Here is a 25,680-nt window from a genome sequence, read left to right as displayed (position 1 = left end):
CGTCGTAGCGATGGAAATTTCAATGTGTGACGGTACCCTTAGGGTGACCCACCTCTGAACAGGCAGTATGGCAGCACAGCAAAGCTGACATTGCTATGAGATGAGGAGAGCCAAGAAGGATTAGTAATGTGACACTCCTAAGCTCAACTGCACTTTCCAATTATGCAGGAAGTTAGACCAGGAGATCAGAGCAGTATCATTACAGCTCACACATTCAGAAACTTAGAATAAGGTGGGAATGAGCTCTTTTTCTGCTGTATTGCTGTCAACTTATGATTGGGCAACTCGTACAGCAGGAAGTACATGCCACAGATGAAAATCTGATAACACCCACTTAGACTTAAAAACTAACTCATTGGGTATCAAATACCTTTACTAATATTTCAGTAATGAAGAGGTGAAAGGAGGAAACAAAAACAAACACTCATATGTTTTATTCCGCTGTGCAGCCGCTGTTACATAATGTGTCTAGCCTGAAATGAAACGTGTGATGAAAAGTCCTCTGATTCACAGTGCGGTTGGGAAAGATAAAGAGTTACCCAAATCAGGAAGACAACATACTTAAGAATAGAACATTTTCATGTAAAAATAACATCATTTGTTACACCTGAATTTTTGAATAAGACAGGTCTAATTTTTAATTGTTTGTTTCGGAGCCCAATGCCATACTCTTGGAGCCAATTTCGTACATTTGGCTTGAGATTATAGCACTCATGTATCATTGAAATGGAGTTTATACAGAGATTGAGAATAAATTTTATCTTAAACTTCCTATTGACATGTTCTAAATCCTCACTGCACACTTGAATGGAACTGTAACAAGAGAAATAAAGAGGAAACAAAAATAAACATTTATTTTCTTTTTTACCCAGAAAGAAAAATGTGTCATGAAAAAACAAAACAAAACAAATCTCTGAATCATTGGTATAAATAGAAGCATTCCAAAAGGTATTAACACAAAGCAACATGTCAAATTAGAAAAATTTAGCCTGATCATAAAGATGAAAACTGAATCTGAAGGAAGGAGTCAGATATCAATAAATCTCTCAGTTTGAAATTTCTTCTTAAACTGAGTAGATAACAAAATTGACAAATTCTTCAGACAATTACAATAATATTTAATATTCCAATTACATTGTTCCAGAAAAAGTAGTAGCTGCTTTCTTTCTCCAACCTATGCCCATTCCTTTAGATCTGCATTGTTCAAGTCAGAATCTGCTATTGTAAAATAAAGACCCATTTAGGTGAAACGTGCATTTTCTTAGAAACATTGAATCATCGATTCTCTAGATTTCCCGACTCCAATCCATTTAACTGCGATTAAAGAAAAGGAAAAATTAAAACCTTCAAAAAAGGGCAAAGAAATATCAGAAGATGACGATTATTTTAGATACATTTTTTGTATACAATCAGTTGATTTGAAAAAAAAAAAATATATATATATATATATATATATATATATATATATATATATATATATATATATATATATATATATATATATATATATATATACACACACACACACACATACATACACACATACATACACACATACATACACACATATATACACACACACACAGTGGGGCAAAAAAGTATTTAGTCAGTCAGCAATAGTGCAAGTTCCACCACTTAAAAAGATGAGAGGCGTCTGTAATTTACATCATAGGTAGACCTCAACTATGGGAGACAAACTGAGAAAAAAAAATCCAGAAAATCACATTTTCTGTTTTTTTATCATTTTATTTGCATATTATGGTGGAAAATAAGTATTTGGTCAGAAAAAAAACAATCAAGATCTCTGGCTCTCACAGACCTGTAACTTCTTCTTTAAGAGTCTCCTCTTTCCTCCACTCATTACCTATAGTAATGGCACCTGTTTAAACTTGTTATCAGTATAAAAAGACACCTGTGCACACCCTCAAACAGTCTGACTCCAAACTCCACTATGGTGAAGACCAAAGAGCTGTCAAAGGACACCAGAAACAAAATTGTAGCCCTGCACCAGGCTGGGAAGACTGAATCTGCAATAGCCAACCAGCTTGGAGTGAAGAAATCAACTGTGGGAGCAATAATTAGAAAATGGAAGACATTCAAGACCACTGATAATCTCCCTCGATCTGGGGCTCCACGCAAAATCCCACCCCGTGGGGTCAGAATGATCACAAGAACGGTGAGCAAAAATCCCAGAACCACACGGGGGGACCTAGTGAATGAACTGCAGAGAGCTGGGACCAATGTAACAAGGCCTACCATAAGTAACACACTACGCCACCATGGACTCAGATCCTGCAGTGCCAGACGTGTCCCACTGCTTAAGCCAGTACATGTCCGGGCCCGTCTGAAGTTTGCTAGAGAGCATTTGGATGATCCAGAGGAGTTTTGGGAGAATGTCCTATGGTCTGATGAAACCAAACTGGAACTGTTTGGTAGAAACACAACTTGTCGTGTTTGGAGGAAAAAGAATACTGAGTTGCATCCATCCAACACCATACCTACTGTAAAGCATGGTGGTGGAAACATCATGCTTTGGGGCTGTTTCTCTGCAAAGGGGCCAGGACGACTGATCCGGGTACATGAAAGAATGAATGGGGCCATGTATCGTGAGATTTTGAGTGCAAACCTCCTTCCATCAGCAAGGGCATTGAAGATGAAACGTGGCTGGGTCTTTCAACATGACAATGATCCAAAGCACACCGCCAGGGCAACGAAGGAGTGGCTTCGTAAGAAGCATTTCAAGGTCCTGGAGTGGCCTAGCCAGTCTCCAGATCTCAACCCTATAGAAAACCTTTGGAGGGAGTTGAAAGTCCGTGTTGCCAAGCGAAAAGCCAAAAACATCACTGCTCTAGAGGAGATCTGCATGGAGGAATGGGCCAACATACCAACAACAGTGTGTGGCAACCTTGTGAAGACTTACAGAAAACGTTTGACCTCTGTCATTGCCAACAAAGGATATATTAAAAAGTATTGAGATGAAATTTTGTTTGACCAAATACTTATTTTCCACCATAATATGCAAATAAAATGATTAAAAAAAAAAACAGAAAATGTGATGTTCTGGATTTTTTTTTCTCAGTCTGTCTCCCATAGTTGAGGTCTACCTATGATGTAAATTACAGACGCCTCTCAACTTTTTAAGTGGTGGAACTTGCACTATTGCTGACTGACTAAATACTTTTTTGCCCCACTAATAAATATATATATATATATATATATATATATATATTACTGAAATCTCATTTTAACAAGGAAAAACAGTTCTAGGAAAAAATTACTGTCATTTGTGCATTTAACAAATTACTAAAACTAACATCATTCAACTTTCCATTGGCTAAATGATAAATGTCAGGACATTCTGGGTCCAGATGCTGTGAAAACTGTATCCAATCTTTGTACAGATGGGTTTGAATGGATTTGCAGTTGACCTTGAGCCCTGCTGCTCCATTCAACTAACAAATGCCCTTGCCTATGTGGAGTATGGGGTCTCCCAGTACCTCAAATGAGATGGCTTTCAGGCAAAGAATAGTTGCAAGCACTTCTATTATTTATTTAGTCAGAATGTGGGTTTTCCTTCTTCTGTGTCTTATCCTATAGAAATGCCATAACTGTGGGAGCAGGAATACTCCCTAAAGCCTTTCCTCCCAGAATAAGTATTTTATGTTTCAGATTTTCTGCACCTGCTAGGTAAATTAGGTGTCCCACTGCTGGAACCTGAACCGATCGGTAGATCAGAGAATTTTTATCATAAATGGAGAACAGTTATTCCACTAACAAACAGCGCAGAAGGTTGGATCCCCGACTGCAGCATCATTCATTCTCTATGGGGCTATTGAGCAGTGTGCGCAGTTTTTTCCGGCAACCCGATAGGAAATAAATGGAGTATAGGTCAGGAATCACACTGCCGATCTATTCTATAACCAGTATAAAAATTTCCCCATACTGCTGATCAGTGAAGATCCCAGCAGTTGGACCCCCAAGATCCAGCTATCACTTATCCTGAAGATAAGCGATAACATGTTTTAATTGATTACCCCTTTAAAAAGGAATCTGTCAGCAGGATCAACCCTCTTATGCCATCTACACTGCTCAAAAAAAATAAAGGGAACACTAAAATCCCACAACCTAGATATCACTGAATGAAATATTCCAGTTGTAAATATTTATTCATTAAATAGTGGAATGTATGGAGAACAATAAAACCTAAAAATTATCAAACGTAAATCCTAATATCCCACGGAGGTCTGGAGTTGGAATGATGCTCAAAATCAAAGTGGAAAATGAAGTTACAGGCTGATCCAACTTCAGTGGAAATGCCTCGATACAAGGAAATGATGCTCAGTAGTGTGTATAGCCTCCAAGTGCCTGTATGACCTCCCTACAACGCCTGGGCATGCTCCCGATGAAGCGGCGGATGGTCTCCTGAGGGATCTCCGGGATCTTCTCCTAGACCTGGACTAAAGCATCCGCCAACTCCTGGACAGTCTGTGGTGCAACGTGAGGTTGGTGGATGGTGCGAAACACGATGTCCCAGATGTGTTCAATGGGATTCAGGTCTGGGGAACGGGCGGGCCAGTCCATAGCTTCAATGCCTTCATCTTGCAGGAACTGCTGACACTCCAGCTACATGAGGTCTGGCATTGTCCTGCATTAGGAGGACCCCAGGGCCAACTGCACCAGCATATGGTCTCAAGGGATCTGAGGATCTCATCTCGGTACATAATGGCAGTCAGGCTACCTCTGGCTAGCACATGGAGGGCTGTGCGGTCCTCCAAAGAAATGCCACCCCACACCATTACTGACCCACTGCCAAATCGGTCATGCTGAAGGATGTTGCAGGCAGATCGCTCTCCACGGCGTCTCCAGACTGTCACGTCTGTCACATGTGCTCAGTGTGAACCTGCTTTCATCTGTGAAGAGCACAGGTAGCCAGTGGCGGATTTGCCAATCCTGGTGTTCTGTGGCAAATGCCAAGTGTCCTGCACGGTGTTGGGCTGTGAGCAAAACCCCCATCTCTGGATGTCGGGCACTCAGATCAACCTTATGAAGTCTGTTTCTAACAGTTTGTGCAGACATGCACATTTGTAGCCTGCTGGAGGTCATTTTGCAGGGCTCCTCCTTGCACAAAGGCTGAGGTAGCGGTCCTGCTGCTGGGTTGTTGCTCTCCTACGGCCCCCTCCACGTCTCTTGGTGTACTGGCCTGTCTCCTGGTAGCACCTCCAGCCTCTGGACACTATGCTGACAGACACAGCAAACATTCTTGCCACTGCTCGCATTGATGTGCCATCCTGGATGAGCTGCACTACCTGAGCCACTTGTGTGGGTTGTAGAGTCCATCTCATGCTATCACAAGCGTGAAAGCACAACCAACATTCAAAAGTGACCAAAACATCAGAAAGAAAGCATTGGTACTGAGATGTGGTCCGTGGTCCCTACCTGCAGAACCACTCCTTTGAGTGTGTCTTGATAATTGCCAATAATTTCCATCTGTTGTCTATTCCATTTGCACAACAGCATGTGAAATTGATTGTCAAACAGTGTTACTTCCTAAGTGGACAGTTTGATTTTGCAGAAGTTTGATTTACTTTGAGTTATATTCTGTTTAAGTGTTCCCTTTATTTTTTTTAGCAGTGTATATAGATATGTAGGTCCTAGGAAGCCGAGTAAAATGAAACCTTGATATCTGCAATCTAATATATTCCACAAAAATAATTTCTCAATATGTAAATGAGCCGTTTAGGACTATAGTCTGGTACTGATCTGCATGAGAAACCGCCTCCAGAGCTTATTTTAATTAAAAGGGAGCTTTAAGAATAATTTTATTCAGCTTTCTAAGACCTACATGCCCATATAGGTGGCTTAGAAGTGTTGATCCTACTGACAGATTCCGTTTAACTTAATTATTGTATAATGGTAATTTGCACAGTACCCACAAAATAAATGCAGTCCCACATATTACTTTATGTTAATAAACAACACTATAAACCTTAGGCTGGTTTCACACTTGCGTTTTGATCTGCAGCGTTTTTACCGAAAAAAAAGCATGCTTTTTTTCCCCTATGTTTAACATTAAAAACGCATGCGTTTTTTTTTTGTACGCGTTTTGCCGTGTTTAACGACGCATGCGGTTTTTTGCTGCATGCGTTCTTTTGCAGAAATGCAACATGTAGTAATTTTCAGAGGCGTTTTTTTGCCGCAAAAAAACGCATGCGTTCATTTGCGGCAAAAAATACATTGATGTCTATGGAAACGCATGCGTTTTTGCATACATGCGTTTGCTTGCGTTTTAAACGCATGCGTTTTTATAGAAAAAAACAAGAATACACCCTGATAAGCCACCCCCCACCATCAGGGTGATAAAGGGATCCTAACCCTTACCCTACCCCTAACCCTAGGGATCCAAACCCTACCCCTAACCCTACCCCTAACAATATGACAGTGAATACTCTCCGAGTTTATATTTTTAGTACTCTATAGCAATACCGTATATCTTGGGGTGTCCACATTGAGCAAAGCTTTTTATTAGAAGAATGTCCTGGTCTCCAGGTCAACATAATAGCCAATCCCTATGGATCCCTAGGGTTAGGGTTTGGATCCCTAGGGTTAGGGTTTGGATCCCTAGGGTTAGGGTTTGGATCCCTAGGGTTAGGGTTTGGATCCCTAGGGTTAGGGTTAAGGTTTGGATCCCTAGGGTTAGGGGTAGGGTTTGGATCCCTAGGGTTAGAATTAGGGTTTGGATCCCTAGGGTTAGGATCCCTTTATCACCTTGATGGTGGGGGGTGGCTTATCAGTGACCTGGTGACCAGGACATTCTTCTAATAAAAAGCTACCCCTAACCCTAGGGATCCAAACCCTAACCCTACCCCTAACACGAACCCTACCCCTAACCCTAAACCTAACCCTAGGGATCCTAACCCTAGCTAATTCTATTAATAGTGGGTTTTCTAGTTGATTTTGATGATTGGCAGCTGTCACACACTTCTCAGCCTGCGTTTCAAAAACGCAAACGCAGGAAAAAATGCATGTAAACGCGTCAAAACGCCGCGTTTTTTTCTGCATGCAAAAACGCATGTGTCTAAAAAACGCAGCGTTTGCACGCGTTTACATGCGTTTTTTCACCACATGCGTTTTTTTTTGTTTTGTTCTTTTACAAACGCTGCAGTTCAAAACGCAAGTGTGAAACCAGCCTTAGATAACAAAAATGTAAAACCAAAAGTTTGGGATTTAATGTACTCAATATGTTAGGTCAACTTCATAATTTACATAAAACCCAAGATGAGTCAACATAAGTTAGGACAACTGAAGCCAAAAAAGGACAAAATGTTAACTTACTTGGAATACCAAGTGATTCTTCTACAAAATGAACATATTTCTTTGCATTTGCAGGCAGGTCGTTGAATGTTCTTGCATTGGAAGTGTCGCTTTTCCATCCGGGAAGTGTTTCGTATTCAACCTCAACTCTATTCAACACTTCTTGATTTGCTGTAAAGTTGTGCACAAAAACCAAAAACATACTTAAGGGTCAATAGTCTGAAAGCCTCTTTTTTCCTAAAGGGAACAGGTCACCTTTTTTTTGCTCCATCAGCTAAAAATATCATTTAATTGCTTGTCAGGTATGCATTTTACATCTACATTTGAAACCCCCTGACACCCCATGCATCACCCATAAAAACTTTTTTTTTTTTTTAATTTGTCCCGTGCTGTATGTTAATCTATTCAGTCCGGTCCGATGGGCGTTGCCTCTGTTCCCTCATTCCACCCCTCCTCAGCTTGCTGTACACATTCTTTGCCGCGAATCTCGCAGAGCGCGTACAGATTTTGCGCGTGCGCATTGCAATGTGACCTCGCGCGTGCGCAGTATGCTTTGCCCAATTGCTGGCAAAGTTGAAAAGCCGTATGGCGCATGCACCAGTACTGCTTTTCGGCTTTGCCCGCAGTTTGGCAAGCATACTATAAAAGGCACATTGCAATGCGCACGTGCAAAATCTGTATGCGCTCTGCGAGATTCATGGCAACGCCCATCGGACCGGACTGAACAGATTAACATACAGCGTGGGACAAATTAAGGTTTTTATGGGTGATGGATGGGGTGTCAGGGGGTTTCAAATGTTGATGTGGAATGCATACCTGACAAGCAATTAAATTATTTTTTTAGCTGAGAGCAAAAAAGTGGTGACAGGTTCCCTTTAATGAAGTGGACCCTAAATAACACAGTAGTGAGACCACTGGGCACGTCTATACTGAGAGATTTTCCATCCAACTTTTGCTATTGTAGTTACATGGCTTGTAAATATAACATATGGCAAGATATTATCTCCCAAGTACATCTCACATTAAGTATATCCTATTCAAATGAGACGTTTCAAAAAGGAAATAAAAGACAAAGGGCATTTAGAAAACAACTGAGGGGTCAGCGCTAAGATTTTAACCCCTTTACTCCCAAGCCTGTTTTCACCTTCCTGACAAGGACAAATTTTAAATTCTGATGCATGTCACTCACTCTGGAACACCAACGAATTTCATCAATTCGGGACAACTCTAGAACGCTTCAAAGGTTCACAGTAATTTTATTAATTTAGAGATTGTTTTTCGGGACACCTTGTTCATGGTAAAATTAGGTCGATATTTTTTGCATTTATTGTTAAAAATAAGTTTTGGTAAAAAGTTTGAGAATGTCGCAATTTAAATTTTTATGCCCTTAACCCCTACACACCCCAAGGCTATTTCTATCTCCATTTGGACCAGTGTCACTATGTACTAGTAGCTCTGGAACACTTCAATGGATCCCACCAGAGACACAAAAATATTATTATATATAAGATTTCAGAATAATGCAATGAATACACAGGATTTTCTGGGTAAAATATATTTATTATCATTAAATTTTATTGCTCATAGAACTTCATACAATTGAATGAAATTATGAATAAAGATCATCAAAATACATAAGCCATTACACGAATATCTAACTGAATTTCAATAAATCATTGATCAAAAGAAGTACATCAACATCAATATATATGTTAACAATATCAACCCAAAATATTTTTGTACACCACATTTTTAGTGAATACCTTTTGACTACCTATAAGCAACTTTCCTTGTAACGGGGTAGGAAGAACTTGCACCTTGACGTTGGATCTCATTTTAACTCTTGAAAATGCAACGTAGAGTTGTCCATGACCAAAAACGGGCTGCGGTAGATATATGCCAACACTTTGTAGAGTTTGACCTTGTGACTTGTTTATTGTCATGGCAAAAGCTGGTTTAACTGGAAACTGTCGACGCCGAAGCCTAAATGGAAGACCGGTGTCTGAAGGACATAAATCAATGCATGGAATGAACACCATCTCCTTTTCCTGATCCAGTGATCACTCTTGCTTGAATGACGTTAGAATGGAGTCCAGTAACAATAAGGCGAGTTCCATTACATAGACCATTTTTTGTATTTAGATTCCACAGCAAGATTATGATTGATCCAACTTGGAGTTGTAGTCTGTGGGATGGCATTCCTGATGGCGTAAGACTATTTAAAAATTCAACTGGATAATGCTCTCGTTCATCTTCATTACCTACTGAATCATCACTTTTGTACAACTTATACTCTCCAGGCATTCTATCCATCACACGGGAATTTAGCAGAGCCACGTCATCATTCTTGGGACAGAGAATTGCATGAGAAGAGGCCCTCAACACTACTTTGGTCGTTCACATCAATTTCTATGCATTGTCCAAAAACATCACTTGGGATGCAGTCAGTGCACAACATGTCTTCTGGTATTTCAATAAGGTCTTCTCCAAGGTTGTATTCGTTGCCAAGTTCACCGTTACCAAGTTTAAGAAGCCAGTTGCTATACTCTGGGTCAGAAGATCGCATGTTGTTAATTAGTTGGCGTTTATTAAACTGTTTCCAAAGGTCAGCCATTTTTAAGCTGGACTCGATAACTTCTGTTTTTGTTCCATTTGGTATGACTGGAAGGCATTGCCTAAAATCTCCGCCAATGACAACAACTTTACCCCCGAACGGAATTTCATTTTTTTCAGCAACATTTTTAGTCATTACTTCACGTAGAAGTCTGTCAATTAAGCTCAAAGCGTAATTGGGTGCCATGGTGCACTCATCAAGTATGAAAAGATTTGCGTTCTTTAACAGTCTTCCTGCAAATGTGTCTTGTTTAATTCTGGAAACAGAGATTTCATTGACTGGAACTGGTATCCCAAAGAGTGAATGGATAGTGCGACCACCTCGTAAAAGGTTTGCTGCAATACCTGTTGTAGCCGATGGCAATACGACTTTTCCCAACCCTCTAACGTGATGCATTAAAACTTCATAGAGGTATGTTTTACCGCTCCCTCCTGGACTGTCAATAAAGAAACATTTTGGCCTTGCATCTCCTTGGTCTTCTATAGCGCTTACAATAGTGTCATATGCAATCCGTTGTTGTTCATTTAAGGAGTTTCTTTGTTGCCAACAATAATTCATAAGCTTCGTCATACTCTGGAACTTGTGGAACTTGAATCGCAGGTTGTGGCAAATTAAAGCCTGAAAACGTTTTTCCATGCAGTAGTAACACCTTTTGGACATCTTGCATGACATAAGATTCACAATTTTGACAATTTCCACTTCTGTTGTGATAATGTAAGCAGTAATCCTCGATTAGATGTTCTTTAAAATTTGCCCAAAGTTGAGCCGGATTTGTAGGTGGTCCAAATACACAGATGTAGGCAAACAATTCACGAAGTTGCTTAGGCATATGTAGGTTAACTGCATCTTCTAAAGTAAGTCTCCACACAGTATCATCCAATAGAAGTCCTAAAGCCAAAGCTGCAGCTTTAAATGTATCCTGCAATACTCCGTTAATGGTTTTCAAATCCTCATAACTTGTAGCTCCTTTGACATGCAGTAGTAACAGCCGAAGGCAATATCTTTATTGATCCTTGACATTAACAGTATACCATGCGTCCAATTTTTCTGCTAACTCCTCGTAGTCTTGAATTCCAAGTTTTATTCCAAACGTAATGCTCTGGAATCTCTCGGTACAAATACTGCCTTGTGTTTTAGTCACGTTGGTTCCGCAAAAACCATTCCATTAATGTTGACGTCGTGCTTAAAGTTTTTGAGACATCTTTTACTTCATATTCAAAGAAATAAAGCTGCTGTTGATTTGGTAAATGAATAGCTAAACATATAATGGCATGGGACTGAATGCATTGGAAACGCAAATATCCTCCAAGCAGCTTCTGGAGCACGGACGTATCTTGAGTCAACAATGATTCATCGTGATTGACTGTTTTCTGTTGTATTTCGATGTTAGCTTTGTAATGCCCCTTGTAGATTTATTTGAAATTATATTTTACACTTTTTATTGAAGCACAGATTTCTACGTTGATGTGACAGTTGTAGCGTTTTGACAAGTATGGGTTGTATGGGACTATCCATGAGATATTTATAATTTTTTTGTTGCAATGTTATCAATGTGTTGTAGCCGGTAGGATGGGTAGCCATCCAAGTCTTTAATAGTGTGCCGTTTCAACTCCTTTGGAAACCCTTTTGTACACTTTCCGTTTTCCATGCATGGACTTTTTGGATTTGCTACACCACATGGGCCATGAACCATATGAGAGACTACATTATACAGTTCAAGATACTTTTCTTGGTTAGGAATTTCAGCCCACACTAATGTCAATTTCTTCCTCCGTACGAAACTTGGAATCTGCGTCTAAGATAATTAGTATATGCGCATGTGGGAGACCTCGTTTCTGAAACTATGACGTGTACCTACGACTGTTCCAAAAAGCCCATTTTTGATGTCTTTCAAAAGGCTGCCGAGTTTCAGTCGAAATACGCGTGCGACTAAGTCCGGACTGTGTTCAACTTTTTGCCAGGGTTCTAGATTTTTAGTAATTTCCGGCCATTTAGGATTACAGGTCATTGTCACAAAAATGTCAGGTCTTCCATACTTCGTTATCAAGATGCAATGGCAATAGTAACACTGTTGCATGTTGCGGGGGCTACCTTCAAACGATGACGGGAGAATTACTGTTTTTCCAATTGGAATTCCTTTTTCAATTGATTGTTTTTGCAAATGTTCTAGAAGAACGCAGTAGTCTTCAACTTTAAGTTGTGTTTGGTTCACTCTTATGAAATTTAGAGGATTAGCTTCAATTTTAACATATGCGTCAACTACGTACTGTTGTGTCAGTTTCCCGTTTAAAATAGGATTGAAGTAATTTCGGACAGACAGAAGAAAACTGTAGTATTGCAGCTGTGTAATTCTTCTTGAAGTTCCTTGCTGGTTAAGGTTTTCATGCCACCATGCAAAATGCTAATTCGTTGTGTCTTAGGAACCAAAGGATTGTTTTTTGTCTGGCTTAAGATGGACTAATATCCCTTTGAAAAGGAGGCTCTCCATCATCGTTTTGAAAAACTGCGACCTCACTTACACGTGGTTTGTTGTAAAGTCGAGGATCCTGTTTAAGTTCTTGTTTAATGACAATAGAAGGCATTTCAGTACAATTTTGTATAGCCCTCTGTTCCTCCTCAGCTTCGACGTCTTTAAGCATGCGATATGTGGCAGCAAATGGGCTTATTTTTTGTAAATGTACAGCAATTTGGTTCATCAGTTCAACATCACACTTTTGGTTTCCTTTCAGGTTCATCCTTTGTTCTGTAACCTCATTTGTATCAATGATGTATAATTGTGCAAATTTTGGTGGTTGTCCTATTTCTGGGTGAAGTGTTCCAGTGCGGTGGTAGATCTGGCCGTGAATTTTAAAATAATATGGTCCAAATCCAGGGGGCGGTGCAATGTTGGCACCAAATGAAGCAAACGCATGAGAACTGTTGATGCTTCTGATATTTTCCATAAATTTTCTACTGTGTTGATGCGTTCCTTTCATCAACTGCTCAAACAGATCTGAGTAGTGAGGTCTCGGGAGCATAACTTTCCCTTTTTTGGCAGCATTGAGTAAACTGATTGTCAGATGGTTTTTCATCAATGAAATTCTGAGAGTCGCATTTAGAGCAAACTGCATTCATATTCCCACAGTAGTGATCAATAATTGTACTTTCATTGGCTGTTACGTAATGTGCAAGATGTTGAATATTGGCCTGAGCTTGCCTTAGTTGGTAGAGCATTCGTTTTTTTATGAATTTGGCGATCATGTTCCTGTCTTACGACGGTTTGTTGTAGTGTCTCCTGTTGGCGACGTTGTCTGAGATTCCACATCCTGGGCTTGTCTGGCGGCAGTTTGTTTTGATGTCTCCTCTCCCCGACATGGTCTGTGAGATTCCGCATCCTGGGCTTGTCTAGCGGCAATTTGTTGAAGTGTCTGTTGCTCTCGATGTTGTCGTTGCCTTGCTGCTGCTTTTCTCTGTCATCCTCATTGGCGTATTTTAGCTTACGACCCATTCTAAAGACAGAAAGCGTAAATCGTGATAGTGTACAGTAAAGAAGTATCTGTTCAGCGCGCTGTGACTGACAAAGTGTTCATTAAACGTGACTGAAATACGTGGTACTATGACTGACAGAAAATCATTAAACGTGACTTAACTACGTGGCACTGGGACTGACAGAAAATGTTCATTAAACGTGACTGAACTGTCACATTGTGACTGACAAAGTGTTCATTAAATTTGACTGAACTACATGGCACTGACTGATCTGACAGAACTTAATCAGTAAATGTGAGTGAACTACACTGTGTTCCAAATTATTATGCAAATAATATTTCCTCATATTTTCTCTAAATTACCTAGCTGAATTGCAGTTATTGTTATTTTCCAGTCATCTACTATTCTAGTATAATTGCAATGTTTTGGAACAAACGGCCTATGAAAACAGGATCTTTTTTAAAAAAAAAATTAAACACAAAATGCATGTTCCAAATTATTATGCACAGCAGAGTTTTCAACCTTTTTTTTTATTTTGAACAAAAAAAATGGTCAATTGTGAAGTTATAAGCACTATCAGCTTATTACAAAATGAAATCAAACAGTTTTCAAGTGAAAACTTTATTCTAGGTGATGTTACATTTGCACATAGGACCCCTTGTTCGAAAGAAGCTTCTAAATTCTCTCGTCCATTGAATTGGTCAGTTTTTGGATGGTTTCTGCTTCAATTGTTTTGCATGTGGACAGAATACCTTCCCAGAGCTGTTGCTTAGATGTGAACTGCCTCCCGCCATCATAGACACTCCTTTTGATGATGCTCCAGAGGTTCTCAATGGGGTTGAGGTCAGGGGAAGATGGTGGCCACACCATAAGTTTGTCCTCTTTTATGCCCATAGCAGCCAGAGATGCAGATGTGTTTTTTGCAGCATGAGACGGTGCATTATGATACATGAAAATGATCTTGCTGCGGAAAGCACGGTTCTTCCTCTTGAACCATGGCAGGAAGTGTTGTTTTAGAAACTCCACATAGATTACGGAGTTCATCTTTACCCCTTCAGGGATCATAAAGGGGCCGACAATCTCTCTCCCCATGATTCCAGCCCAAAACATTACTCCACCTCCTCCTTGTTGGTGCCTTAGCCGTGTTTTCATGGGGTATCCATCAACCAGCCATCCTCCACTCCATCCATCTGGACCATCGAGCGTTGCACGGCACTCATCGGTGAACAAAACAGTTTGGAAGTCAGTCTTCATGTATCGTTTGGCCCACTGGAGCCGTTTCTGCTTGTGTGCAATGGATAGAGGTGGTCGACAGGATGGCTTACGCACAGCTGCAAACCTCTGAAGGACCCTGCATCTTGTTGTTCTGGGGACGTTGGAGGCACCAGCAGCTTCAAAAACTTGTCTGCTGCTATGACAAGGCATTTTTGCAGCTGCTCTTTTAACCTTACGCAATTGCCTGTTGGAAAGAGTCCTCAATTTTTCCTTATCAGCACGCACATGTGTGTGCTGGGTATCAGCTACATACTTCTTGATTGTGCGATGATCACGATGAAGTGTCTTGGCAATGTTGATTGTAGTCATGAATTGACCTAAATACTCCACAATTTGCTGCTTCTCAGCAGTCGCCATCTTTTTTCTTTCCCATTTTGGCAAAAAATGTAGGCTACTTAATAATGTGGAACAGCCTTCTTAAGTAGTCTTGCCTTTATTTGGACACACCTGCCAAACTAATTTGCACAGGTATCTGCAATTGCTTTCAGTGATATAAAGAGCCCTGACACACATCACCATCAATGAGTTTAAATGACAAAAAAATTCTAACCTTATCACTCCTAAACTCTTTGTGCATAATAATTTGGAACACAGTGTAATGTCTCGCTGTGAGTGGGGGTTAAATTGCCGGCAGGCGCGACCAATTAGTGAAGCGTGATTCAAATCCCGCACCAATTCTCGGCTGGACTGGGCCTGTCCCACCTCCGGTGCGAATTGGCGCGGGATTTGAACCATGCTTCGCTGATTGGTCGCCGCCGGCATGCAGCAACCAATCAGACAGGCGCAGTCCAGCCTGAAGCATGGTTCAAATTCTGCGTCAATTCACGGCTGGACTACACCTGTCGCCGATTAGTTGCGGCCGGCCACAACCAATCACCGAAACGGTGTTTAAATCCTGGACCAATCAGCGTCAGGCGCAGACCGGCCGCGAATTGGTGTGGGGATTTGAACCACGCTTCGCTAATTGGTCGTGCCCGGCATGCCACGACCAATGAGAGACAGGCGCAGTCTGGCCTGAAGCGTGGTTCAAATCCCGCGCCTATTCGCGGCCGGACTACGCCTGTCGCTGATTAGTCGCGGCCGGCCGTGACCAATCAGCGAAACGATGTTTAAATCCCACGCCAATGTTGCTGATCGGGCACGACCAATCAGCAAAGCGGCATTTAAATCCCGTACCAATGTCGCTGATTGGGCGCGCGGTGCATTGCGGTCTCGCGAGATGACGCCGTAGTGGTCTCGCGAGACCGCCACGTCATCATCTCACCAGCCCGCAATGCATGGACCTGAGCGTCGCAAGGAGCGGGAAAGGCCTGGGCTGGATCCGGGGGCCGACAGAAGGTGAGTATATAATGATTTATTTTTTTTTATTATTTTTAACAGTTCTTTTTACTATTGATGCTGCATAGGCCATTTAACATTAGTTCTTTTTACTATTGATGCTGCATAGGCCATTTTGCCGCCGAACTGTGCCTGTCGCTGATTGGTCGTGGCTGTTTTACCGCGACTTGGGATTTCCGTGACAGACAGACAGACTGAAAGACGGAAGTGACCCTTAGACAATTATATAGTAGAGAAATATAAATATATATGTATATACATACATACACATACATACTACTGGCACTGTATGTGAAGGGGGATAAGTATCATTAAGATTGCTTTCTTCTGTCATCTAAAAAATGCCCATAATTTTCTCTCCAGCACGCTATGTGCTGAAGGGGTTAATCAACCACGAGAAAGACGGTTTTTAGGTAGATCAGAGATGATCAGGATGTCTACGCACCATATCTCCACCTCAAGGGTGTGGCTGGGAAGTTAACCCCTTAACGTCTGCTGATACAACTTTTAACAGCGGCAGGGGTCTTATAACAACGCTCCTTTTTAACAACGCTAAGAAATAAGTGTATAGGGGGGTAGTCGAGACCCTGGAGAACATGCTTCGCCCCCCAGTTACGTGATAGGGGGTTTATCACAGTGATCAAAATAATAATAATAAAAATAGTTCTATTTTTTTTCCTATCTTTGCGGTTAGGGTTCGTGTTGTGGGGTTGGGATTAAAAGTTAGGGGTGTGTTGGGGGTGGAGTTAGAATTAGGGGTTTTCCACTGTTTAGGCACATCAGGGAGTCTACAAATATGACATGGTGCCCGCCGTCAATTCCAACCAATTTTGCTTTCAAAAAGTCAAACAGTGCTCCCTCCCTTCTGAGTCTTCCATGCATCCAAAGAGTGGCTTTCCCCCACAAATGGGGTATCTGCGTACTCAGGAGAAAATGGTCTACAAAATTTGTTCTGCAATTTCTTGATACCCTTGTGAAAATAAAAAAATTTGGGTCTAAACTAAATTTTTTGTTAAAGTTAAATGTTAATTGTTTCCTTCCACATTGCTTTAGTTCTCGTGAAGCACCTGAATAGTTAATAAACTTCTTGAATGTGGTTTTGTGCACCTTAAGGAGTGCAGATTTTAGAATGGTGTCACTTTTGGGTATTTTCTGTCATAACGACCCCCTAAAGTCACTTCAAATGTGAGGTGGTCCTCAAAAAATGGTTTTGTAAATTTTGTTGGAAAAATGAGAAATCCCTCGAGAACTTTTAACCGTTATAATGTTCTAAAAGAACAGACAACATGCAATGTTGTGGCAACCCTAAAAAAAAAATAATAATTCTGGCGTTCATTCTGGATTCATTCTTTTTATAGCTTTATAGATCAGGTGATTCTAAATGCTGCAATACCAAATGTGTGGGTTTTTTCTTTTTATGGTTTTATTTTGAATGGGGCGAATGGTGATTTGAACAGTTTTTTTTTTGTTTTTTTTAATTTTAAAAAACTTTTTTCTTTTACTTATTGCATGCTTCAATAGTCTCCATGGGAGACTAGAAGCTGCAGTTGTCTGATCTCCTCTAATACAACAGGCGATGATCAGATCGCCTCTGTGTAGCAGAAATGCTGACTTGCCACTGGGTGGCGCTCTCAGCAATCCGGCAATGACAAACACAGGGGTCTCCTGCAGACCCCAGGTTGTCATGCCAACCCATCGGTGACCAACAGTCACGTGACACAGGCGCCGACAGGCGGGATTAGTGACGCTCTTCTGGCGCGATCACAGATGGACAGCGGTATTTAACAGGGGCACATGTCAGCTTTTCAAAACAGCTGACAAGTGCCGGGAAAGATGTGGGCTCCGGCGGTGCCCACATCAAAGGGAGGGACACGACATGCACGGTATATGTACGGCAAATGTCAAGAAGGGGTTAAAAATCACACATTTGATATGACTAATCATTCTGACCTGAGAAACGTTGCCAGATTTTTTACTGCACAATAAAAACATCCAAAAAGTAAAACCTCAAAAGTTGGAATCATTTTTTCCCCTGTGCATTTGGATTTTCTTACAGTTCATATGATATCCTGTGGCCATTCAATAGCAAAAACAAGCTTTCATATACTGTATGTGTGTTAAATTAAAAAAAAAAAACAAAAAAACGTGTATTTGAAGAGGACACAGGCCTACTTTACCGTCAGAAATAAAAAAAAACTCAGGGAATGGTCGGGGCGGAAACTGGTTTGAAAAAAACATGTTTAAAAAAAAATAAAAAAGGATTTTAGAACAAAGTAACATAGAACAGAACACATTTTACATTAAGTACTTGAAGCTTGACTCAGTGTGATGGACACTCAGGATTACAAGTGATATTTGCCCTTTAGGGCAGATTGGTTCAAGCGTTATACGCATTCCCTGTATTCCTATCTCCTATTCCTTGGCTGAACTTCATGGACTAAGGGTACCGTCACACAGTGCAATTTTCGTCGTTACGACGGCACGATCCGTGACGTTGCAGCGTCGTATGATTATCGCTCCAGCGTCGTAGACTGCGGTCACACTTTGCAATCACGGCGCTGGAGCGATGCTGATGTCCCCTGGTAACCAGGGTAAACATCGGGTAACTAAGCGCAGGGCCGCGCTTAGTAACCCGATGTTTACCCTGGTTACCAGCGTAAACGTTAAAAAAAACAAACAGTACATACTTACATTCCGGTGTCTGTCCCCGGCGTCTCAGCTTCTCTGCACTGTGTGAGCACCATAGCCGGAAAGCAGAGCGGTGACGTCACCGCTGTGCTTGCTTTCCGGCCGGCAGGCGCTCACACAGTGCAGAGAAGCTGAGACGCCGGAGGACAGACACCGGAATGTAAGTATGTACTGTTTGTTTTTTTAACGTTTACGCTGGTAACCAGGGTAAACATCGGGTTACTAAGCGCGGCCCTGCGCTTAGTTACCCGATGTTTACCCTGGTTACAAGCGAACACATCGCTGGATCGCTGTCACACACAATGATCCAGCGATGTCAGCGGGTGATCAAGCGACGAAAGAAAGTTCCAAACGATCTGCTATGACATACGATTCTCAGCGTGATGTCTGATCGCAGTAGCGTGTCAGACACAGCGATATCGTAACGATATCGCTAGAACGTCACGAATCGTGCCGTCGTAGCGATCAAAATTGCACTGTGTGACAGTACCCTTAAGCTTTTATTCAATTGTAATGTGCAAATTTGAAAGGTTATACATGTCTAAGTGCAGAATGAACCACAGAATATCATTTGGCCATATGTAAGCCCACTATTTATTCTCACCAGTCTCAAGTATTTCTTAGGTCTGCTGATGTCAAACTTGACATGAGTAGAGTAAAAGATGTATCGTATGTCTAATGTCAAATGCAGCCGAGTTAACAAAAATAGCCAAGTGTCAGTGGGTTAAAATGCAGTTGGTCGCATTGCCTTGACCCCTCGGAGCTCAGACTTCGGGAGAGTTGCTAGTTTGGAAACGATATGGGTACACACAGCCGTTACTGTCAGCTCCACATGAACACTCTGTCCAACAGTGAAGCGCCACCCATCAGCACTACATGCACTCTTTAAAAAAAAAACATAAAAGTTCTGTTTCCCAAGTCTTATAACAAAAAAGGTTCTACATTTGGCACTGTGATGATCATAACCTGTAGAATAACATTTACGATGAATGAGAAAAATCATACAAACAATAGCTGAATAGATGGCAACTAGATAAAAGGCCAAATATCTAATATATAAAGCTGAATGTGTGTGTGTGTGTATGTATGTATGTATGTATGTATGTCCGGGATTGGCATCTGAACCGTAGCAGCTACAGCCACAAAATTTTGCACAGTCACACGTCTGGACCCCGAGAGCGTCATAGGCTATGTTGTGAGGTGAAATTTTAACCCCGCGCTTTCCAATTCACCAAACAATTTTGCCCCTATCTACATAATGGGGAAAAAGTGAAAGGAAAAGTGTTGGAGGCGTCGCAGCTACAGGCACAAAATTTTGCACAGTCACACGTCTGGACCCTGAGAGCGTCAAAGCTATATTGTGAGGTGAAATTTTAACCCCGCGCTTTCCAATTCACCAAACAATTTTGCCCCTATCTACATAATGGGGAAAAAATGAAAGGAAAAGTGTTGGAGGCAAATTAACAGCTGCCAGATGTGAACAAGGGGGACTTAAAGAATGACAGCGATGGCACCAAAGAGTATATACTGTACAGTTGCTAAGGTGGGGCCCCAACATGGGATAATCACACCACCACGGGGATATGAACACACACACAAAATGCGCCACACACTACCACGTGCTCGAACACATATACCACCCTCAGTGCACATTTCACCACACATACACCAACCTCGCCACATAAAAGTAGAAACACAAAAGTCGCCGCTCAAAACTCGCCACGCGCAAAACTCTCCACATGCAAAACTCGCCACACGTGCAAAACTCGCCACACGCAAAACTTGCACACGCAGAAAAATTGCCACACGCAGAAAAATTGCCACATGCACAAAAGTTGCAACACATGCAAAAGTTGCCTCACACAAAACTTGCACATACTCAAAAGGCACCACACATAAAACTCGCCACGCGCAAAACTCGCCATGCGCAAAACTTGCACACAACTTGCTACACTAACCTGTCACATGCAACTCGACACACAAAAAGTTGCTACACGCATGTCGCCACACAAAACTCATCTCACAAAAGTCCCTACATGCATGTCGCCACACGCAACTCAACACACACAACTTGACACACGAAACTCGCCCTAAAACACACACAAGTCTGGTATCCTTCAAAAATAAAAATCTGATTAATAAGCAGACAAACTACAAGAGCAACAAATGTACCATATAGGAATCCGGCAGCTGTCAGTCACATGACCAGTCTATTATGTGTATGTGTGAGCTAATATATACTGCCAGGGGGTGGGCTTACTGTTGGCTGGGGATTTATCAGGCTGCCATTTTAGCTTACAAATACTGAGGTAAAAATACTGACCAAATAACGTGTGAACGAGGGCTAATACAGGAGGAGATGACATACAGCTATATACTATATACAGGAGATGACACACAGGTATATACTATTTACAGGGGAGATGACACACAGGTATATACTATATACAGGAGGAGATGACACACAGATATATACTATATACAGGAGAGATGACACACAGGTATATACTATATAGAGGAGGAGATGACATACAGGTACATACTACATACAGGAGGAGATGACATACAGGTATATACTATATACAGGAGGAGATGACACACAGGTATATACTATATACAGGAGCAGATTACCTACAGGTATATAGTATATACAGGAGGAGATGACACAGGTATATGCTATGTATAGGAGGAGATGACATACAGGTATATACTATATACAGGAGATGACACACAGATATATACTATATATAGGTGAGATGACACACAGGTATATACTATATACAGGAGATTACATACAGGTATATCTAATATATAAAGCTGAATGTGTGTATGTATGTATGTGTGTATGTCCGGGATTGGCATCTGTACCGTCGCAGCTACAGCCACAAAATTTTGCACAGTCACACGTCTGGACCCCGAGAGCGTCATAGGCTATGTTGTGAGGTGAAATTTTAACCCCGCGCGTTCCAATTCACCAAACAATTTTGCTCCTATCTACATAATGGGGAAAAAGTGAAGGGAAAAGTGTTGGAGGAAAATTGACAGCTGCCAGATGTGAACAATGAGGACTTAAAGAATGAGAGCGATGGCGACAAAGAGTATATACCGTACAGTTGCTAAGGTGGGGCCCCGACATGGGATACTCACCACACACGGGGATATGAACACAAACACAAAATGCGCCACACACTACCACGTGCTTGAACACATATACCACCCTCAGCACACATTTCACCACACACACACACCAACCTCGCCACATAAAAGTCGAAACACAAAAGTCACCACTCAAAACTCGCTACATGCAAAACTCGCCATATGCAAAACTAGGCTCACGCAAAACTCGCCACACGTGCAAAACTCACCTCATGGAAAACTCACCTCATGCAAAACTTGCACACACAGAAAAATTGCCACATGTACAAAAGTTGCACCACATGCAAAAGTTGCCTCACACAAAACTTGCACATACTCAAAATGCACCACACATAAAACTCGCCACGCGCAAAACTCGCCATGCACAAATCTTGCTGCACACAACTTGCTACACTAACCTGTCACATGCAACTCAACACACAAAATGTTGCTACACGCATGTCGCCACACAAAACTCATCTCACAAAAGTCGCTACATGCATGTCGCCACACGCAACTCAACACACACAACTTGACACATAAAACTCGCCCTAAAACACACACAAGTCTGGTATTGTCCTTCAAAAATAAAAATCTGATTAATAAGCAAACTACAAGAGCAACAAATGTACCATATAGGAAATACGGCAGCTGTCAGTCACATGACCTGTCTATTATGTGTATGTGTGAGCTAATATATACTGCCAGGGGGGAGGGCTTCCTGTTGGCTGGGGATTTATCAGGCTGCCAATAGCAACCAATCACAGCTCAGCTTCTATTTTGCTACAGTTAATTAACCTGAGCTCTGATTGGTTAATATAGGCAACAAAGACATTCTCAGTATAACAAAGCTAATATATGTTGTGAAATGCTTCTATTTGCTTAGTTTTTGCCTTTTAATAATTACATTTCTATCTATTTGTTTTGTGGTTTTTGTGTGCAGAATAAATTTTTGTTAACACATTCTATTTTGCTAACAGCAGTCATTAACCCGGGCGAAGCCGGGTAGTACAGCTAGTATACTATAAAAAGGAAGCAATGTAAGGAACATATACCACATTATAAACATGACTATTAATGGTTAAACATGCCAGGAAGCATAGGCAAATGCCAAAATCGCTTAAAGGGACTATCAGAACAATGTCCCCAATCTTCCCCAAATCTGTTGATATGGTGTCATTATCTTTCAGAAAGCAACATGAGATTCATCAAGACCACCAATTTTCTTGCCTGCCTTTACGAGGGTGCTCATAATTCCTGAAGAGGTCCATCAGACCCATGCTATCCGACCCATAAGCAGCACGAATCAGACATTGGCTGTGGTAAAGGTAGACTAAACTAATGTTTAAAGAGCTCAATGCTCCCCTGTGTTGGTAGAAAAACCACAGCAAAAATTATGATTTTTGGAAATCCTGGATTTCTTGTAAGTCACCTGCAGGTTTTCCCTGGTCTGCAAACTTTGAGGTTGTAGAAGTAAAGAAATTATCCAGCATCACTGTGGAACCCTAGTCTTCATTGGACAAACATATTGTGGACTCTGAAAAAAATTCTCCCAAAAAGTTCAGTTTAGCTCTACACATGACAGGCTTGATTCATGAATAGAAAGCTTACCTGGGAAGTGAGGTATCTTTACACCATCCAATTTGTAGGAAACACCTACTTTAATTTCTGAAAAAACATCCAAAATGTCGAGTTTTGTAAGCGCCAGCCTGTAATGTAGAAACCTTTATTATTCTAACATTCATAACATTTTGGCAAGCAATGTACAGGTAAAATAACACTATGTGCAAACTTACGCTGTGAATCCATTGATCATGTGAGCAAATCTGAGCAAAACCAAATCCAACCATCCACATCTCCTCCTCCTACCAGTAGTAACTCCAAACTCATGGCCTCGAGTCTGGAGAATATCTCCAATATCCTAATAAGAAAGACGTAAACAAGGGTATGTGAAACTTAAAATTCTGGCTGCCTTCCAAAAGTCAATTCGCTCTTAATAGTAAGAGACTCATTGGACAAGTATCTATTAGTGAATTGGTTATGCAAATAAATTCACTGTTTTGACAACTTACATTGCTTTGCTCTGTCGGAAAGGCACCAATACCAACTCGAGTAGTGTATGCTTTTACCACTCCATAAACATCTCCAATGCTTTGAGGTGGAATGCCAAGGCCCGTACAAACTCCTCCAACAGTGCAATTTGAAGAGGTCACAAATGGATAGGTACCTGCCAAGTATAATAAAAAGGACATCACATTTAAAAATCATTTTCCACTGCAAACTGTTCAGGTTTAAAATCTATAATGTATTTTCAGCTGGTAAAACCAAGAGGGTAGGGCAGCACGGTGGCTCAGTATTTAGCCTTGCGGCACTGGGGTCCTGGGTTCAAATCCCACCAAGGACAACATCTGCAAGGAGTTTGTATGCTCTCCCCGTATTTGCGTGGGTTTCCTCCAATACTCCAAACACATACAGAGGGAATTTAGATTGTGAGCCCCATCAGGGACAGTGCTGATAATGTATGTAAAAGCACTGTGGAATAAGATAGCGCTATGCAAGCAAAGCATAATAAATAAAATTGTCAAAGCCCAAATACTAAATGTATCTGATGATATATAGTACGTCGTCAAACTTTTTTTAATCATTAAAAAAAAACAAAAAAACCCACATTTAGATTTGTCCATTACACTAAATTACGGTGGGATACATTTAATCATAACCACTTTATAGTGAGTTGAGAGCAAGTACATCGCTGTCTCCAACAAAATAATGCCAATGCACTGACAATTGTCTGGCCTTCCAATTTAGCTAATCACAGCCTACACAACACCTAATAATATCCAATTAGTATAGCCGTGAAGCAAGATTAACACAGCACCAAGACATCAACTTCACACAGGGCAAGTAAATTATAAATAATTTTATCATCCAACAGAAGCAATAACACTACATATATGGGTAAACACCTAAAAACACAGGAACAAGGAGGGCTAACCAGATAAGAGCTTCATATTTAGTGGTATAATAATACAGACCACAATAAATCCATGTGACCAAACATTGTGCAAATGGTCATGTGCAAATGAGCAAGTAATAACAGTACTAGCAATATATAAGTGCAAATAACCAAGTAAGAACACTATAAACAGTGTATAAGTACAGAAAAATAATGGTATAATGAAGCGCTACTGGAAGCCCACCAACACCTGACGCGCATTTCGCACCGAAACGCTTCGTCTGGGGGATCGCTTACATTATGCATCCTATCATTTAGAATGCATTCCGCAATTTTTGTGCAGATGTTGCGTTTTTTTCCGCAAAAAAAACGCAATCCGCAAAAAGAATGAACTTGTTCATTCTTTTTGCGGATTTCCCATGATTTTGGAGTGTCAGGAGAAAAACGCAAAAAATCCGCGAATTTTCCTCAAAAAAAAAAAAAAAAAAAAAAAAACGCGTCAAAAAACGCATGCGCATTTCTGGCAGAAATTTCCGGATTTTTGTCAGGAAAATTTCTGCAAGAAATCCTGACGTGTGCACATACCCTAAATCTCTGCTCATGTAAGCTATGCTTGGCATTTCAATGGAGTCTCATTCAGCAACTTCACTTTCCCTGTCAATTACTAATCACAGTTAGGTGGACTGTTCCATAAAGGGACACTGTCAGCACAGGAGGATTGTTCAAACCAAGTCCTGCCACTCGGTGCTTTGCAGCAGGGCTAATCATTTAAATACACCTTCCACCTGCTTGTTTTCCTTCAATCTCCATGTGGATGTGACTCATTGCCCTCAGACCTAAATATGGCTCTCCGGGTAAGGAAGGTTGGGACCTCTGTTCTGCACGATGAAGATTA

The 25,680-nt window shown here is 41.1% G+C and overlaps 1 protein-coding gene across 2 annotated transcripts in view; it reads right to left on the bottom strand.

The window, feature by feature from the left end:
• Positions 1-828: 828 nt before the first annotated feature.
• The window catches only part of LOC143807495 (adenylosuccinate synthetase isozyme 2), a 95,732-nt gene continuing 70,880 nt past the window's right edge, over positions 829-25,680 (bottom strand). For both annotated transcript variants that reach the window (XM_077289108.1, XM_077289109.1), the window contains exons 10-14: positions 23,902-24,056; positions 23,626-23,750; positions 23,441-23,538; positions 7,333-7,482; positions 829-1,314 (exon numbers count right to left, since the gene is read on the bottom strand). In XM_077289108.1, the coding sequence (XP_077145223.1) occupies positions 1,262-1,314; positions 7,333-7,482; positions 23,441-23,538; positions 23,626-23,750; positions 23,902-24,056 (581 nt within the window). In that variant the 3' untranslated portion in view covers positions 829-1,261. The remainder of the gene's footprint in view (positions 1,315-7,332; positions 7,483-23,440; positions 23,539-23,625; positions 23,751-23,901; positions 24,057-25,680) is intronic.

Source organism: Ranitomeya variabilis, chromosome 2 (genome assembly GCF_051348905.1).
Source record: "Ranitomeya variabilis isolate aRanVar5 chromosome 2, aRanVar5.hap1, whole genome shotgun sequence".
In the NCBI taxonomy this organism is placed as follows: domain Eukaryota; kingdom Metazoa; phylum Chordata; class Amphibia; order Anura; family Dendrobatidae; genus Ranitomeya; species Ranitomeya variabilis.
Note: the sequence above shows the minus strand (reverse complement) of the source record. Positions and strands in the feature narration are given on the sequence as shown.